General features: G+C 63.2%; 2 protein-coding genes across 4 annotated transcripts; one reads left to right on the plus strand and one right to left on the minus strand.

Moving 5' to 3' along the window:
• The first annotated feature begins 1,086 nt into the window (after positions 1-1,086).
• Positions 1,087-9,472, plus strand: ANKLE1 (ankyrin repeat and LEM domain containing 1). 3 transcript variants are annotated; one of them, XM_060182332.1, is made up of 10 exons: positions 1,087-1,163; positions 1,243-1,395; positions 2,296-2,401; positions 2,613-2,739; positions 2,893-3,549; positions 3,645-3,807; positions 6,846-7,005; positions 7,135-7,264; positions 8,722-8,906; positions 9,106-9,472. In XM_060182332.1, exons 1-9 carry the CDS (start codon positions 1,102-1,104, stop codon positions 8,892-8,894), a joined length of 1,731 nt encoding a protein of 576 aa, XP_060038315.1. In that variant the 5' UTR covers positions 1,087-1,101; the 3' UTR covers positions 8,895-8,906; positions 9,106-9,472. The 3 variants fall into 3 exon arrangements, with proteins under 3 accessions (XP_060038315.1, XP_060038317.1, XP_060038316.1); XM_060182334.1 differs by lacking the exon at positions 9,106-9,472 and having other exon boundaries at positions 6,846-6,909; positions 8,722-8,894; XM_060182333.1 differs by lacking the exon at positions 9,106-9,472 and having other exon boundaries at positions 2,971-3,549; positions 8,722-8,894.
• Positions 9,473-11,469: 1,997 nt separating this feature from the next.
• On the minus strand, positions 11,470-18,214 carry ABHD8 (abhydrolase domain containing 8). Its single transcript, XM_060182360.1, has 4 exons — positions 17,460-18,214; positions 14,166-14,336; positions 13,264-13,480; positions 11,470-12,053 (listed from the first exon to the last, which is right to left on the minus strand). Exons 1-4 carry the CDS (start codon positions 18,155-18,157, stop codon positions 11,880-11,882), a joined length of 1,260 nt encoding a protein of 419 aa, XP_060038343.1. The 5' UTR covers positions 18,158-18,214; the 3' UTR covers positions 11,470-11,879.
• Positions 18,215-18,398: the final 184 nt, after the last annotated feature.

Consider the following 18,398-nt stretch of genomic DNA (forward strand, 5'->3'; position numbering starts at 1 on the left):
AAATCTTTCCCCCCTTTTCTACTTTGTTCTGATGAAACAGAAATAACAGGAGAGACACTGCAGCCCCGCCTATGAAGCGTTCCGCCTGCAGATGGGGAGGGGCTCAAACCGGGGTCCTGATGCAGAGGAAGGGGTGCGCTCCACCGGCCATGCCACTGACCAGCCCCCTTCCCAGAAGATCTTCAAAAATTCACTGAAAGGTGCCTGAGCCTCCAAAGTCCCAGGTTCCATCCCCCGCACCACCATAAGCCAGAGCTGAACAGTGCTCTGGTTAAAAAATTTTTTAAAATCACTGAAAGGGAGTCGGGCGGTGGTGCAGTGGGATAAGTGCGCGTGGTGCAAAGCGCAAGGACCGGCGTGAGGATCCCGGTTCGAGCCCCCGGCTCCCCACCTGCGGGGGAGTCGCTTCCCAGGCGGTGAAGCAGGTCTGCAGGTGTCTGTCTGTCTCTCCCCCTCTCTGTCTTCCCCTCCTCTCTCCATGTCTCTCTGTCCCATCCAACAACAACGACAACAATGATAACTACAACAATAAAACAAGGGCAACAAAAGGGAAAATAAATAAAAAGCAAAAAATAAAAATAAAAATCACTGAAAAAGGGGAAAGGACAAGCAGGAGCCGGCTTCGGGCGCCGCCGCCCCTGGTCCCGCCGCCTGTCCCAGCTCCCTGCACGCGGGCAGCTCCCTCTTCTGGGGCGCCGAGGGCTGGCAGCTGCGGCGGGGTGCGGACACCGGCCTGGGCACATCTTCCAGACCAGCGAGGGCCGGCGGTGCGGCCACAGGCTTCCCCGCACCGCCGCTCCTCCCGGGTCCCAGCCCCAGCAGCACCGTCAGCCGGAGCTCAGCCGGGCTCTGCCGCAATGAGACGGCCCGGGGGTGGCGCACGGGTTGGCGCAGACGACCGGCGGAGATAAGGGCGCCGCGGCCCCCGCCCGGCCCCCGCGCGCCCCCCGCGCAGCCTTATCGGGGCGCCCGGGCGGGGGCGGGGCCTGCGGCGGGGGGCGTGGCCTGCGGCGGGGCGGGGCCTGCGGCGGGGGGCGGGGCCTGCGGCCGGGGGCGGCGCATGCGCGGGGCGGCGGGCAGCCCGAGCGGCCGGCGGGGGCTATGGGCGCGGAGGCCGGGCTGGCGCGCGGGCTGCGGGCGGCGCTGCGGAGCGAGGAGCCGCGGTGGGTGAGCGGGGCGCGGGCGGGCGGGCGGCGGAGGGGCGGGCGGGCTCCCCCGTGACGCTCGGGCCCGCGCCCTCAGGGCGGTGGAGGAGCTTCTGCGCCGCGGCGCCGACCCCAACCTGCTGCTGCCCGGGGGCGCGGCCGCCGTCCACCTGGCCGCCCGGGCGCGACACCCCCGCCTCCTGCGCTGCCTGGACGCGCTGCTCCGCGGCGGCGGCGACCCCAACGCGCGGTGAGCCGGCCCGAGACCCAGGGCGGGCGGGCGGGCGGGCGGGCGGGCTCTGCGCAACTTCCCGGCCCCCGGGGGCGGGGCCTGCGCGCGGGGCGGGGCTTCCCTGATGCGGGGCGGGGCTTCCCTGATGCGGGGCGGGGCTTCTCAGCACCCGGGGGCGGAGCCAGCGGCGACTCCTACACGGGGTGGGCGGGGGCTCCCAGGAAGTGGGGCGGGGCCTGCAGGAGGGGTGGGGCTTCCCAGTGCGCGGGGGCGGGACCTGTGGGGAGGGGCGGGGCTTAAAATACTTGGTGCGGGGCCTGAGGGATAGGGCCCCTGGTCCCAGCACCCTTGCATGGGGTCTGAAGGCCTGGGGTGTGGGCCGGCTATTGCGGGGGCGGGGGGCGGGGGGCAAACGCAGGTGGCTACAAGGTTCTACTGGAGGCAGAGTAGGGAACCTGCAAGCAGAAGTTGGGGTTCCAAGTCAGGGTGCAGGGGATGGTGGGCATGGGGGCTAAGGGGCCCCAAGGCAGGGTGGGGGTGGCGGAGATGGTGTGGACGGGCATAGGGGGAACCTCAGAGGCCTGAGAACCACGGGCAAGAACGTGGGGGGACTCCCCAGGGCTCAGAGATGGGGGTTCCCTGGGGGCGTGAATAGGGACCCCCTAGAGATGGTGGACTTATGGGGGAGCTCGAGTGGGGGACCACCCAGAGGAGGAGGTGGGGAACCCCTGAGAGGGGTGCTGAACCCTCCTGGGGGCAGTGATCAGGGGCTCCCAGCGATGCATGGGGACAGGGCCCCTGAGGGCAGAGATGCGGGGACCCACCACCCCCATGAGATGGGGGCTCTTAGCGGGGAGTGGCGGAGGACCCCTGCAGGCAGATGGGGTGCACCTCCATCCCCTCCGCTCTGACCCCCAGGTCCGCCGAGGCGCTGACCCCCCTCCACGTGGCCGCGGCCTGGGGGTGTCGCCAGGGCCTGGAGCTCTTGCTTCGCCATGGAGGGGACCCCGAGCTGCGCGATCAGGTGGGGGGCTTGGGGGAGGGGGTGGGAGTGGGAGATTTTGGGGCACCCTCAGAAGTCAAAAAGATTGAGGGGGCCATTGGGGTTCCTCATGGCAGGGACAGGAGAGGTCCTGGGGCACCCCAGAGCAGAGTGGAGTTCTTGGCTGCCCCTGGACGTGGGGAGGGGTGGAGGGGGCCCTGGGGAGCCCCCTGACGACCATGCCCCCCCCCAGGATGGACTCCGGCCGCTGGACCTGGCAGAGCAGGAAGGTCACCAGCACTGTGCCTGCCTCCTGAGGGGGCTGTACACGCCCTCGTGCACCCCAACAGACACCCTGGAACCCCAACCCCCGCCCTCCAGTGAGTGGGGTCTGTGCAGCTCCTGGGGGCACCCCCTAGGCTCCAGAGAGCTACCATCTGTTGGGGACACTGTCCTCTGCCTCCCTTTCCTGTCCCCCTGGGTCACCCATCTGTCTGTCTCTTCCTCCACCTGCCCCCCCTTTTTTTCCTCAGGCCTCCAAGGAACGGGGTGCCTCTCCAGCCCTGCTGGACCTCTCCAGGCGACCTCAGACTCCGCAACTCCCGGAATAGGTGACCCCAGCAAGGATGGGGACCTGGAGGCCGGCCCCGGGCCCCCCAGCTCTGAGTTTGCCTCTGAGGAAGATGGAGGACCACACACACCCAAGGGCAGTTCGGACGCCGCCTCCTCCTCCTCCTCCTACTACTCCTCCTCCTCCTCCTCCTCCTCCTCCACCTTTGTCACTGCCCTGGAGGCCTCTGAGGCTGAGGACCTGGGCCCAGGGCGCCCTGCCGACACCCAGAGTCCTCCCTGGGCCAGGCGGGGCCTCGCAAGGGAGCTGGGGTTCTCAGTCACAGGAGGATGGGAGGCAGAGCTCCAGGCGGGGGTCCAGGCCCTCAGCCTGAGTCAGCCAGCGGCAGCCCCGGCCCGGTGCCCCCTCAGGGAACCCCAGGCTGCACGCCCAGAACCCCATTACCAGGCAGAGGCGCCGTCGGCCAAGGCTGCCCAGCGGGTGACACAGGACGTAGGGGAACCCTCGGACCTGGAGCTGCTGCGGGGTCTGCGGGCGCTGGGCGAGGACCCCGGACCCGTCACCCCCTTCACGCGCCCCCACTTCCTGCGGCGGCTGCAGGAGGCCCAGGCCGTTCCCGGTGAGCCCTGCGACCTGAGCCCTGGGTTCGATCCCCTGGCTCTCTGCCTCCCTGCTGGCCGGGTCTCAGTGTCCCCCAACCCCTGCCCAACACAGGACACAGCCCCGAGCTGGCCGAGGCCCTGAGGACGGGCTGGGTCCCCGATGCCCAGGAGGACGAGGATGCCATGGCCCGAGAGTTCCAGCAGCCAGACCCTCGCAGGCCATGGAGGGGGGGCACCGCCAAGGCCAGCTTCACCTACCTGCTTCTGGACCCCAGGTGTGGACGCCCCATGTGCTCAGGGGGAGGGCTTGGGTTCCAGAACAGGGGACACATGGCACTAGGGGAATCTCCATGGAGGGTGGGCAGGGCTGTGGTGTCTCTCCTCTCTCAGCACCCTGCACAGCACCCAGGGAGCCCATGGAGGGTGGGCAGGGCTGTGGGGTCTCTCCTCTCTCAGCACCATGGACAGCACCCAGGGAGCCCATGCAGGGTGGGCAGGGCTGTGGGGTCTCTCCTCTCTCAGCACCAGGCACAGCACCCAGGGAGCCCATGGAGGGTGGGCAGGGCTGTGGGGTCTCTCCTCTCTCAGCACCATGCACAGCACCCAGGGAGCCCATGGAGGGTGGGCAGGGCTGTGGGGTCTCTCCTCTCTCAGCACCATGGACAGCACCCAGGGAGCCCATGGAGGGTGGGCAGGGCTGTGGGGTCTCTCCTCTCTCAGCACCATGCACAGCACCCAGGGAGCCCATGGAGGGTGGGCAGGGCTGTGGGGTCTCTCCTCTCTCAGCACCCTGCACAGCACCCAGGGAGCCCCATGGAGGGTGGGCAGGGCTGTGGGGTCTCTCCTCTCTCAGCACCCTGCACAGCACCCAGGGAGCCCATGGAGGGTGGGCAGGACTGTGGGGTCTCTCCTCTCTCAGCACCAGGCACAGCACCCAGGGAGCCCCATGGAGGGTGGGCAGGGCTGTGGGGTGTCTCCCCTCTCAGCACCATGCACAGCACCCAGGGAGCCCCTGGAGGGTGGGCAGGGCTGTGGGGTCTCTCCTCTCTCAGCACCAGGCACAGCACCCAGGGAGCCCATGGAGGGTGGGCAGGGCTGTGGGGTCTCTCCTCTCTCAGCACCAGGCACAGCACCCAGGGAGCCCATGGAGGGTGGGCAGGGCTGTGGGGTCTCTCCTCTCTCAGCACCAGGCACAGCACCCAGGGAGCCCATGGAGGGTGGGCAGGACTGTGGGGTGTCTCCTCTCTCAGCACCCTGCACAGCACCCAGGGAGCCCACGGAGGGTGGGCAGGCTGTGGGGTCTCTCCTCTCTCAGCACCCTGCACAGCACCCAGGGAGCCCATGGAGGGTGGGCAGGGCTGTGGGTCTCTCCTCTCTCAGCACCAGGCACAGCACCCAGGGAGCCCATGGAGGGTGGGCAGGGCTGTAGGGTCTCTCCTCTCTCAGCACCCTGCACAGCACCCAGGGAGCCCATGGAGGGTGGGGAGGGCTGTGGGGTCTCTCCTCTCTCAGCACCATGGACAGCACCCAGGGAGCCCATGGAGGGTGGGCAGGGCTGTGGGTCTCTCCTCTCTCAGCACCATGCACAGCACCCAGGGAGCCCATGGAGGGTGGGCAGGGCTGTGGGTCTCTCCTCTCTCAGCACCAGGCACAGCACCCAGGGAGCCCATGGAGGGTGGGCAGAGCTGTGGGGTCTCTCCTCTCTCAGCACCCTGCACAGCACCCAGGGAGCCCATGGAGGGTGGGCAGGGCTGTGGGGGTCTCTCCTCTCTCAGCACCATGCACAGCACCCAGGGAGCCCATGGAGGGTGGGCAGGGCTGTGGGGTCTCTCCTCTCTCAGCACCCTGCACAGCACCCAGGGAGCCCATGGAGGGTGGGCAGGGCTGTGGGGTGTCTCCCCTCTCAGCACCCTGCACAGCACCCAGGGAGCCCATGGAGGGTGGGCAGGGCTGTGGGGTCTCTCCTCTCTCAGCACCCTGCACAGCACCCAGGGAGCCCATGGAGGGTGGGCAGGGCTGTGGGGTCTCTCCTCTCTCAGCACCATGCACAGCACCCAGGGAGCCCATGGAGGGTGGGCAGGGCTGTGGGGTGTCTCCCCTCTCAGCACCCTGCACAGCACCCAGGGAGCCCATGGAGGGTGGGCAGGGCTGTGGGGTCTCTCCTCTCTCAGCACCCTGCACAGCACCCAGGGAGCCCATGGAGGGTGGGCAGGGCTGTGGGTCTCTCCTCTCTCAGCACCAGGCACAGCACCCAGGGAGCCCATGGAGGGTGGGCAGGGCTGTAGGGTCTCTCCTCTCTCAGCACCCTGCACAGCACCCAGGGAGCCCATGGAGGGTGGGGAGGGCTGTGGGGTCTCTCCTCTCTCAGCACCATGGACAGCACCCAGGGAGCCCATGGAGGGTGGGCAGGGCTGTGGGTCTCTCCTCTCTCAGCACCATGCACAGCACCCAGGGAGCCCATGGAGGGTGGGCAGGGCTGTGGGTCTCTCCTCTCTCAGCACCAGGCACAGCACCCAGGGAGCCCATGGAGGGTGGGCAGAGCTGTGGGGTCTCTCCTCTCTCAGCACCCTGCACAGCACCCAGGGAGCCCATGGAGGGTGGGCAGGGCTGTGGGGTCTCTCCTCTCTCAGCACCAGGCACAGCACCCAGGGAGCCCATGGAGGGTGGGCAGGGCTGTGGGGTCTCTCCTCTCTCAGCACCCTGCACAGCACCCAGGGAGCCCATGGAGGGTGGGCAGGGCTGTGGGGTCTCTCCTCTCTCAGCACCCTGCACAGCACCCAGGGAGCCCATGGAGGGTGGGCAGGGCTGTGGGGTCTCTCCTCTCTTCTGTTTTTTATTCTGTTTGTCATAGTCAGGACATCTCTGCTCTTGTCTAGTTTTGTCTGTTTTTGAGAGAGATAGAGACACCACAGCACCCATGTCAGTCCTGGGAGGGGCTCAGTGGGCAGAGTGCTTGCTGCTCAGGCCTGAAGCCCCAGGTTCCATCCCTGGCTTTGCATGACTCAGAGGGAGACTGCTTCTCTCTCACAGATAAATAGATAAATAAATAAGTCTTTTAAAAGAGAAACTCCAGGGGCCAGGCTGTGGGGCACCCTCTAGAATGCACCTGATCCCAGTTCATAAGGACCCAGTTCGAGCCCCCAGTCCTCACTTGCAGGGGGAAAGCTTCCCGAGTGGTGGAACAAGTCTGTTGGCATCTCTCTCTCTGTCTCCGTCGCTGCTTCTCTGTCCTCTCTGTTTCTCTGCAGCGGGGTCCCTGCCCCCTTGGGTCCCACCACTGACCTGCATCCCCACCTCCCACCGTGTCCCCCAGGGAGACCCGCAACCTGGCAGCCAGAGCCCCGTCCCTGCCTCCGGCCGAGTGCCTGCAGACGTTTGTGAGAGCCATCTTCTACGTGGGCAAGGGAACCCGCACCCGGCCTTACGCCCACCTCTGGGAGGCCCTGAGGGAGCGAGGGAGGCCGGGGAAGGAGGTGAATGTCGAGGCCCGGGGGTGGGCGGGGGAGGCCGGGGACGCAGGAGACTGGGGACGGAGAGGGTAGAAGCTGGGGACAGGAGGCCGGCTCCCGGGAGGAGGCTGAGGTGACCCTGCTGTGCGCCAGGCCTGCCCAAAGCTGCTCCGCATCCGGGACATCTGGGCCAGCGGCCATGGCGTGGTGACCCTACACTGCTTCCAGCACGTGACGGCTGTGGAGGCCTATACCCGGGAGGCCTGTCTGGTGGAGGCGCTAGGTGGGTCCTGGACTGCCTGGTCGGCTCTTTGCTGGCTTCTGTCTTCTCTGATGGGCTCTGGGGCCTTGCACAGACGAGGTCTCGCTGCTCTGCCAGGGTTATAATTCATTTTGAGCTTAAACATTTTAGCTTAGTTGGGGGAGCTGGGCAGCGGTACAGCGGGTTAAGTGCACGTGGCGCAAAGCACACAGACCGGCGTCAGGATCCCGGTTCAAGCCCCAGCTCCCCACCTGCAGGGGAGTCGCTTCACAGGCGGTGAAGCAGGTCTGCAGGTGTCTGTCTTTCTCTCCCCCTCTCTGTCCTATCCAACAATGACGACATCAATAATAACTACAACAATAATAGGTACAATAAAAAAACAAGAGCAACCAAAGGGAATACATATTTTTTTTAAAAGATGGAAAAAATAGGAAGGAAGAAAGAGGCTTTTTGGAAACATCCTGCAGGCCCTGTCCCCCACCTAGAGCCTTGGTGGAAAAAAATTATATATATATATATATATATATATATATATATATATATATATATATAATATTTATTTATTTTCCCATTTTGTTGCCATTGTTTTTTTATTGTTGTTGTAGTTATTGTTGTTATTCATGTTGTTGTTGCATGGGACAGAGAGACATGGAGAGAGGAGGGGAAGTCAGAGAGGGGGAGAGAAAGACAGACACCTGCAGACCTGCTTCACCGCCTGGGAAGCAACTCCCCTGCAGGTGGGGAGCCGGGGGCTTGAACTGGGATCCTTAGAACATGGTGCTTATTAACCTGCGGCGCTACCGCTGGCCCCCATTAGTAAATCTTTTTTTTCATTATTCCCTTTTGTTGTCCTTGTTGTTTTGTTATAGTTATTATTGATGTTGTTGGGTAGGACAGAGAGAAATGGAGAGAGGAAGGGAAGACAGAGACAGGGGAGAGAAAGATAGATGCCTGCAGACCTGCTTCACCGCCTGTGAAGCGACTCCCCTGCAGGTGGGGAGCCGGGGGCTCGAACCGGGATCCTTCCGCCAGTCCTTGTGCTTAGTGCCACGTGCACTTAACCCGCTGCGCTACCGCCCGACTCCCAAAATTATTTTTAGAATATTTCATTTTTTACTATTCATATTTTTTAAAAGGAAACACACACACGGGCTCCCATCACCTGTGGCTGGTGGTGGCACTGGGGCTGGAACCTGGGGCCTCAGAGCATCAAGCAGGAGGGTCTCTCTGCAGAACCCCAGTGCCATCTGCCCAGTCCACACTCCCCACCCACCCACAGTCATTTCTGCTTCCCCACCTGTGGAGCTGCCCCTGGTGCCACACGTGCTTATCATGCGGTGCCTGGGTTTGAACCACCAACCCTGCCCTTGGAGCTGCCCTTGGTTGTGGTGGTGATGGGGGGCTTCTGCTGGCTCTGCCCACCGGGGTGGGAGGCATCCTGCCAAAGGGTCCCCCCCAACGTCCCCATGTCCCCCCAGGTCTCCAGACGCTGACCAATCGGAAGCACGGACACTGCTACCGGTTGACCGCCGCCTGGCCTCCGGCCCGCCGCCGCCGGCTCGGGGTGCACCTGCTGCAGCGCGCCCTGCACCTGCTCCTGGCCGAGGGCGAGCGCCAGCTGAGGCCCCAGGACCTGCAGGCGCGCGGCTGACCCGGGGGACCCCTTGCTCCTGGGAGGGGGGTTGCAGTGAGCTCCCCGGCCCGGCCTGGAGGACAGCAGTCGGGGTGCTGGAGCCTTGCAGGGGCGGCCCGTCAGAACCCTGTGTGCGGACACCCCGTCTTCTCTCCCAGGCTCGGGTTGCACATAGCAGTGCCTGGCCTCTGAGCGCCCATCCCGCGCTGGACATGGGCCCGGGAGGCACCCCTGCTCTGGGGGGCCTGGGTCCCAGCGCATTTTGGGGTGCGGTGTAGCTGGGAGCCCCAGGCCTGGGCCCGCACGCAGCCAAGGTGGATTCGTGGGGAACAGGTGTGGGGTGTGTGGGGCTGGGTCTGACATCAGCACCCCCAGTCTCCCCCCACTGTGCAAATCAGAACTGTGCCTCCATGCCCCCTGTGCTTTGAGATCCTAAAGATAATTATTTGGGGTGGAGGGTAGACAGCATAATGATTATGCAAACAGACTCTCAGGCCTGAGCTCCAAAGTCCCAGATTCGATCCCCCGCACCACCATTAGCCAGAGCTGAACAGTTGCTCTGGTTAAAAAAAAAAAAAAAAAAATTAAAAAACCATCACAGCTAATGAAATTGAAACAGCTATCAAAAATCTTCCCAAAAATGAAAGTCCTGGACCAGATGGTTTTACAAATGAATTCAAAGAAGAACTAATACCTCTACTTTTAAAAGTCTTCCAGAAGATTGAAGACACTGGATTAATCCCTGCCAGCTTCTAGGAAGCCAACATCACCCTGATACCAAAAGCAGACAGGGACACAAGCAAAAAAGAAAACCACAGACCAATATCTCTGATGAACATCGATGCGAAAATATTGAACAAAATTCTAGCCAACCGGATACAGCAGTATATCAAAAAGATTGTTCATCAAAAAAAAAAAAATAATAAAGATAATTATTTGATTATTTCCTATAAACACCAGAGGGTTTCTGGTCTTGGTGTTATTCTGGCTGTCTCTCTATTATTCTAGCCAATAAATAAATAAATAAAGATAAAGAAGAAAGTAAGAGGTGAAGAGATAAGAAGAGACACATCGGGAGTCGGGCTGTAGCGCAGCGGGTTAAGCGCAGGTGGCACAAAGCACAAGGACCGGCATAAGGATCCCGGTTCGAACCCCGGCTCCCCACCTGCAGGGGAGTCGCTTCCCAGGCGGTGAAGCAGGCCTGCAGGTGTCTATCTCTCCTCCTCTCTGTTTTCCCCTCCTCTCTCCATTTCTCTCTGTCCTATCCAACAACAATAATAACTACAACAATAAAAAAAAAAAAGAGAGACACCGGGGCCGGGTGGTGACGTACCTGGTTGAGGGCACGTTACAGTGTGCAAGGACCCTGGTCCGAGCCCCAGCTCCCCACCTGCAGAGGGATGACTTTGTGAATGCTGAAGCCGGTCCGCAGGTGTCTCTCGGTCTCCCTCCCTTTCTATCACCTCTCCTCTCAATTTCTTTCTTGCTGTCTATCTTATAGACAATAAAAAATAAAAGAAGAGAGCCACCTGTATCTTCAGCTCTCGTGAAACTTCTCCCCTGCAGGTGATTTTTTAAAACGGGGAGGGTGGGCGGTAGCGCAGCAGGCTTGCACAGGTGGTGTGAAGCATAGGACGTGTGTAAGAATCCCGGTTCGAGCCGGCTCCCCACCTGCAAAGGGGCCGCTTCACAAGCAGCGAAGCAGGTCTGCAGGTGTCTGTCTTTCTCTCTCCCCCATCTTCCTCTCCTCTCTGTCCTATCCAACGAGGACAGCAATAACAACAACAATAATAATAACCACAATAAGGGCAACAAAAAGAGAAAAAAATAGCCTCCAGGAGCAGTGGATTCGTAGTGCAGGCACCGAGCCCCAGCAATAATCCTGGAGGAAAAAAAAATTTTTTTTTCTTTTTGCCTCCAAACTTATTGCTGGCACTCGGTGCCAGCAGTATGAATCCACTGCTCCTGGAGGCTTTTTATTGTTTTTATTGGATAGGACAGAAGTTGAGAGTGGTGGGGAAGACAGAGGAGAGAGACTGACACCTGCAGACCTGCCTCCCCCCTGCCGGTGGGGTTGAAGCAGGATTCTTGCTCTTTGCAGTAAGTGCACTTAACCAGGTGAGTGAACACCTGCGCCCGCCCAGGGTGAAAAAAACATTTATTTTGTGTAGAGATGGACATTGAGAAGAACATGGCAGACGGGGAGAGACAGATCTACAGCCCTGCTCCAACACTTGCGAAGCCTCCCCCTACAGGTGGGGACAGGGGCTCGAACCCTGGTCTTTGTGCCGGTGATGTGTGTGCTCAGCCAGGTGCCCAAGTCCCGTGACTTGTCTATTTAATCTTGGCCTGAGGGTCCAAGGAGCTTTGTCTGCTGCGCCCCCTCGTGGGCCGGGCAGCTCCAGCGAGCTCTGCAGGGGCTGTGGGGTCTTGCTGCCTGGCTGGGTGCTCCCTGAAGGTGGGTGGGGGGCTCACTCAGGAATCCTGCCCCAGAGGCCTGAGCAGACACCCTGAGCCTGGAGGCAGGTGGGTAAACTGAGGGCTAGGAGGCTTTTATGGCCTCCGTCCAGGGTCCTGGCAGCGGGGCCCAGTCTGAGATTGTCACCTGTGTTTATTGAATTGACGAGTTTGACATATGCAGGCTGGGTGGCTGGGGGGTCTCCACCTCCGCCCTCGGGCCCTCCCCCCTCCTGGGCTCTGAGCAGTAGGGGGGTCATCTCAGCAGTGGGGGGGGCCTGGGTCTCAGGGCCAAGCGCAGCTGAACCAGAAGACAGCGGGTGGGGACAAGGGGGCTTCTGTACAAGGTCATCTCCTGTGGGGCTCCCCCGAATGCCGGCACCCCGGCGGGATGCACAAGCAGAGAGAGCAGCAGAAGGGGGCTCCCCAACCAGGCTCCCGAAACGTCTGCCCCGTCGGTCTGGGGCCCCCTCGTCATCCTCGGACCCGGGCCTCGAGGTGGGGGCCCAGCCGCGGCCTATGTGATGCTGGACGGCTGCCCGGCAGCTACTTGTCGTCGTTGTCCTCCGTGTCCTCGGGGGCCGCGGCGGGGGGCTCGGGCAGGGCCTCGGGCTCCCACAGCAGGAACTCGTGCAGGAGGGTGTTGACTGTCTCCGGACACTCGAGCATCACCATGTGGCTGCCCTCGTCGATAAGCTTGAGGAAAGCCAGCAGCAGGATCTGGGGGCAGGGGCGGCACTGAGAACCTCCACTCAGCACCCTGTACAGCACCCAGGGAGCCCATGGAGGGTGGGCAGGGCTGTGGGTCTCTCCTCTCTCAGCACCCTGCACAGCACCCGGGAGCCCATGGAGGGGGGCAGGGCTGTGGGGTCTCTCCTCTCTCAGCACCCTGCACAGCACCCAGGGAGCCCCATGGAGGGTGGGCAGGGCTGTGGGGTCTCTCCTCTCTCAGCACCCTGCACAGCACCCAGGGAGCCCATGGAGGGTGGGCAGGGCTGTGGGGTGTCTCCTCTCTCAGCACCAGGCACAGCACCCAGGGAGCCCCATGGAGGGTGGGCAGGGCTGTGGGGTCTCTCCTCTCTCAGCACCCTGCACAGCACCCAGGGAGCCCATGGAGGGTGGGCAGGGCTGTGGGGTGTCTCCTCTCTCAGCACCCTGCACAGCACCCAGGGAGCCCATGGAGGGTGGGCAGGGCTGTGGGGTCTCTCCTCTCTCAGCACCAGGCACAGCACCCAGGGAGCCCATGGAGGGTGGGCAGGGCTGTGGGGTGTCTCCTCTCTCAGCACCAGGCACAGCACCCAGGGAGCCCATGGAGGGTGGGCAGGGCTGTGGGGTCTCTCCTCTCTCAGCACCAGGCACAGCACCCAGGGAGCCCATGGAGGGTGGGCAGGGCTGTGGGGTCTCTCCTCTCTCAGCACCAGGCACAGCACCCAGGGAGCCCATGGAGGGTGGGCAGGGCTGTGGGGTCTCTCCTCTCTCAGCACCATGCACAGCACCCAGGGAGTCCCATGGAGGGTGGGCAGGGCTGTGGGGTCTCTCCTCTCTCAGCACCATGCACAGCACCCAGGGAGTCCCATGGAGGGTGGGCAGGGCTGTGGGGTCTCTCCTCTCTCAGCACCAGGCACAGCACCCAGGGAGCTCATGGAGGGGGGCAGGGCTGTGGGGTCTCTCCTCTCTCAGCACCAGGCACAGCACCCAGGGAGCCCATGGAGGGTGGCAGGGCTGTGGGGTCTCTCCTCTCTCAGCACCCTGCACAGCACCCAGGAGCCCATGGAGGGTGGGCAGGGCTGTGGGGTGTCTCCTCTCTCAGCACCCTGCACAGCACCCAGGGAGCCCATGGAGGGTGGGCAGGGCTGTGGGGTCTCTCCTCTCCCAGCACCCCGCGGAGGTGGGCAGGCCGTGTCCCCTCCTGGCGTCCAGGCGCCCCCACCTCGGCCATGCGCTGGTCTTCCTCCACGGGCACCAGTCGGTCTTGCGCGCCATGCACCAGCAGGACGGGCACGGTGAGCTCGGCGTGGTAGGCCTCGTCGCCCTCGGGCCAGTACTGGCCGCTCATCATGGCCCGCAGCACGAACGAGGACACGTTGAAGGCGTTGCCTTCCCGCAGCAGCTGCTTCTCCTTGGCGCCCTGACGGGCGAAGCCGGCCCTGCGGGACACGGCACTGAGCCCGCACCCCCACCCGGGTCCCCCGGCCCCCCACACCCTCAGGGTTTCCTCAGGGCCCCCCACACCCGGAACATCCCCAGGGCACCCCAACACTCCAGGCCCCCCGTGAGCCCGGGCCCCCTGTGCCCCGGGCCCCCCCTGTGCCCACCCTCTGGGTCTCCTCTCTCCCTCCTGCCCTGTCTGGGTGGGCTCAGGGTCTCTTCCCAGGTGGGACCCTCACAGCCACTCAGAATTTGGGGGGGGGATGGTCCTGAGCTGCCTTCCTTCCTCCCCGACTTGGGGGCTTGGGTCCCCTCCTCTCTCCTAACTTTGTGGGGGTCCCCTTCCACCTCCCAGGGCCCCCCTCCTCCCCTGGGGTCCCCTACCCCCATCCCCACCTTCTCCGGGTACCTGTGGGTCCCCAGCACCCCGCAGGGTCCCCTTCCCCACCTGGGGTTGTCCTAACCCCGTCCACTCATCTGGGTGCTGTCCTGGGGTGCGAGTGAGTGAGCCCATCTGGGGGCCTCCCTGGAGGAAGAGCCCTCTCTGCTGGGGACCCGCCCTGGGTGGGTTGAGGTCCTCTGGGAGTCTTGGGGCATTTCCCCGGGGTGGGGCCCCTCCGCTCCGGGGTCCCTCCCCGCCCCGCCCCGCCCCGTCCCCGGTCCCCAGTCCCAGACCCCGCGCACTTGAGGAAGCTCCAGGCCAGGCAGGGCGAGAGGCAGCGCAGCACGCAGGTGGGCATGTTGAAGATGGAGCAGAAGCTGGGCTCCAGCGCCGTGGGGCCGCCCCCGTTGATCATGACCACCTTGTGCACCAGGTCTGGGTATTCGTGTGCCAGGAAGGTGCAGAAAGACACACTGCGGGCGGGCGGGCGGGCAGGGTCAGCGCCTGGGACCCTCCCGCTCACTGGCCGTGGCTGTGCTTCCCTGCGCAAACCTGGGGCGAGCCCCTCACCCGCACCCCCTGGCAGGGGGGAGCTTCACGAATGGAGCAGGGCTGCAGGTGTCTCTCCGTCTCTCTCTCTCTCTCTTTTTTCTTTATACGTTTATTTATTTATGAGAGCGACAGAAAGAAGCAGATTATCACTCTGTGCCGTGGGGGATTGAGCTCAAGACTCATATTTGAAAGCCCAACACTTATCCACTGTGCCACCGCCCGGAGCACTCTCTCTCCCTCTTGCCTCTTGGTTTCTCCCTGTGTCCTATCTAAGGAAGAAAGAAAGAGGCTGGGTGGTAGCAGGTGGTGGCGCACCTGGTTGAGCGCACTTGTTATACTGTGCAAGGACCTGGGTTCGAGCCCACAGTCCCCACCTGCAAGGGGAACGCTTTGTGAGTGGTGAAGCAGGGCTGCAGGGGTCTCTCTGTCTCTCTCCCTCTCTATCTCCCCTTCCCTCTTGGTTTCTGCTTGTCCTACATAAGAAAGAGAGGAAGAAAGAAAGAAAGAAGACTCAGGCGTTATCACAGCGGGTTAAGCGCAGGTGGTGCAAAGCGCAAGGACCGGCGTGAGGATCCCGGTTCGAGCCCCCGGCTCCCCACCTGCAGGGGAGTCGCTTCCCAGGCGGTGAAGCAGGTCTGCAGGTGTCTGTCTTTCTCTCCCCCTCTCTGTCTTCCCCTCCTCTCTCCGTGTCTCTCTGTCCTAGCCAACAACGACGACATCAATAACAACAACAAGGGCAACAAAAGAGAATAAATAGATAAATATAAAAAAAGAAAGAAAGAAAAAAAGAAAGGCCGGGTGGTGGCGCACCTGGTTGAGCGCACATGTTACAGTGCGCAAGGCCCCAGGTTCAAGCCCCCAGCCCCCACCTGTAGGAGGAAAGCTTTGCAAGTGGTGAAGCAGGGCTGCAGGGATCTCTTTCCCTCCACTTCCCCCTCAATCTGGCTGTCTCTATTTAATAAATAAATAAAATAATTTTTAAAAATTAAAGATTATTTTCTTTTTAAAAAAAAAATTTATTCCCTTTTGTTGCCCCCTTTTTTATTGTTGTAGTTAATATTGTTGATGTTGATGTCGTCATTGTTGTTGGATAGGACAGAGAGACACGGAGAGAGGAGGGGAAGACAGAGAGGGGGAGAGAAAGACAGACACCTGCAGACCTGCTTCACCACCTGGGAAGCGACGCCCCTGCAGGTGGGCAGCCGGGGGCTCGAACTGGGATCCTTATGCCGGTCCTTGTGCTTTGCGCCACCTGCACTTAACCTACTGCGCTACCGCCCGATTCCCAAAAAAGTTTAATTTTCTTGTAACCAAGTGGACAAAGCATTGAACTCTCAAGCTTGGGGTCTTGAGTTCCATCCCAGTGCATGTGCCAGAGGGAGGCTCTGCCCGTCTCTCCCTCCCTCCCTCTCTTTAATAAATAATTAGCCCTTTAAAAATGGATGAACCCTCTGAGTGAGCAGCTCTGACTGGGGCCTTGGCTGCCTTCCTGCTGAGCAGATCGGTGTGGGGGTGTCCCCAGGCCCGAGCTCCTGCCCTGAATCCCCACATATTCTGACCTGGGCCCTCTGGGGACGGAGCCTGCCAAGCCGGGCAGGGGCAGAGCCGAAGGGAGGGACACAGGGAGGCCGAGGCCAGGCCGGCTGCCGCTCTGGGCTGAGGGTCTCTGTCGCCAGGCTGGCCTCTCTGTTTGCTCTCCTGTAGGCTGGTGCTGACGGTAGCAACACCAGTCTTGGGGGAAGACACCCAGCCGCCCAGCTGCCCAGCCTGCCTGCTCTCTCCTGCCTCATACTTGGGACCCGGGAGGCGCTTCAGCCCGTCAGAGCAAAGGACGTGCGGGCCTGAGGCCGCCACGGGCTGCAGGTTCAATGCCCGGGACGCCTTCTGCCGCAGCTGGGCAGAATGCTGCTTTTAAAATAAATAATCAGGGCTGGGTGGCACACCTGGTTGAGCGCACACATTGCAATACGCAAGGACCTGGGATCCACCTGCAGGGGGAAGCTTCACAAGTGGTGAAGCGGGGCTGCAGGTGTCTCTCTGTCTCCCCCTCTCTTTCTCCCCACCAGCTGCAGAAGACCTGGAGCCCACTCACCCCCAGGGGCCCCCTTGACACCCCTCCCAGTCCACCAGCTACTGTCAGGAGGAGACCCCTTCCGGTTCAGCCTCTTTCTTCCTGTGCTTGGTGTCTGGGGGGGTGGGTAGGGGGTCAGGGAAGGGGTCCTCCAGCTTTTGTCTGGAGCCTCACCCCCAAACTCACCCCAACTCTCAACTCACCCCAAAGTTCAGCCCCTAACCCCACTCACACCCTTTCCCCCAAGGGTCCCACAGTGGCTCTGACTCCTGTCCTCACCCCAAACCCCACTGTCACCCCAACCCCTGTCAGCCTTCATCCATCTGCCCACCATCTATGCCTCCCTCCTCCCACTGCACCCTCCCTCCTGACCTCCATTCCCACCCATGCCCCAGCCCCTGGCCACCATCGGGCCCCCAGGCCTGCCCCCTACCCTGTTGCCTGGCCCCCAGCTCCTGGCTCTGTCCCCCAGCCCTATCCCAGATCCCCTGTCCCCATCCCCCGTCCTCCCGTCCCTCAACCCATAATCTGTCCCCTTGTCCCATCCCCATCCCCTGTCCCCAGCCCCTTGTCCCCGTCCCTTTGTCCCCTGTATCCAGCCCCAGTCCCTAGTCCCCCTGCCCCCATCCCCTTGTCCCTAGCCCATTGTCCCCTGTCCCCTGCCCCTGTCCCACTGTACCCATCCCTTTGTCCCATCCCCTGTCCCCGTCCCATCCCCTGTCCCCCTGTCCCATCCCCCATCCCCAGTCCCTTGTCCCCCTGTCCCCATCCCTCTGTCCCCCTGTCCCATCCCCCGTCCCCCTGTCCCATCCCCCGTCCCCCTATCCCCATCCCCTGTCCCCGTCCCCAGCCCCAGTCCCTTGTCCCCCTGTCCCCATCCCCTGTCCCCGTCCCCAGTCCCTTGTCCCATTCCCCCTGTCCCACCCCCCATCCCCCTGTCCCCGTCCCCTGTGCCCAGCCCTGTCCCCCTCACCCGTACGAGTGTCCGACCAGCACGTTGCGTTTCTTGGCGTAGCGCTTGAAGATGGCCCGCATGTCCTCGGCCAGCGCGTAGAAGGTGTAGGCGGCCGCCACCTTCGGGGCGGAGCTGGCGCCGTGTCCCGCCAGGTCGGGGGCCACCACCTCGTAGCCCAGACTCACGAAGAAGTCCAGCTGCTCCTTCCAGATGGCCAGCGAGCCGCCCACGCCGTGGATGAAGAAGAGGACCACGTCGGCCTGCGCGCCCCGGCAGCTGGTGATCCGCTTCTCGCAGTCGATGTGGATGGTGCGCCGCGGCCTCCGCGCCCGCCGCCGCCGGCCCCCCGCGCCCCCCGCGCCCCCCGGCGGCTCCGGCAGCTCCACCTCCAGCGCGGCGGGCGGCTCCCCGGGCTGGGCGCGGGCCGGGCGGCCCAGGTTCTCCACCAGCAGCCGGCCGTCGCGGTAGACGGTGATGCGGCGCTGGCAGCGCACCAGCCCGGCGCGGCCGGGCTCCCGGGCCGGGGGCTCCTGGTCGGGGGGCGGCAGGGCCGGGCCGGGCGCGGGGCCCGCGTGTCTCACCCGCAGCACCCGGCCGGGCTTCACCTCCACGAAGGTGTAGCCGTCGCTCGACTCCACGCTCTCCAGCGGGCCCACGGCGTTGGGCGCGGCGCCCAGCATGCAGCAGAAGATGCCATCGGCCACCCCGGTCAGCATGGTGCCACCCGGGGCTGCGCGGGGCCTGCGGTCAGGGTGGGGCCGTCACACCCCAGCCCGGCGGGCAGAGGGACACCGGGACGCCGGGACACCGGACACCGACAGACAGGGCCGAGCGGAGAGGAGTCTGTGTGTGTGTGAAGGCGGTCCGGCGGGGCGGGCGGGCGGACTTCCTGGAGGAGGGGGCACTGTGGAAAACGAGGCCCAGGCCTGAGGGGTAGAGCACAGTGTCCGTCTCAGC

This window comes from Erinaceus europaeus, chromosome 23, assembly GCF_950295315.1.
Source record: "Erinaceus europaeus chromosome 23, mEriEur2.1, whole genome shotgun sequence".
Lineage (NCBI taxonomy): Eukaryota > Metazoa > Chordata > Mammalia > Eulipotyphla > Erinaceidae > Erinaceus > Erinaceus europaeus.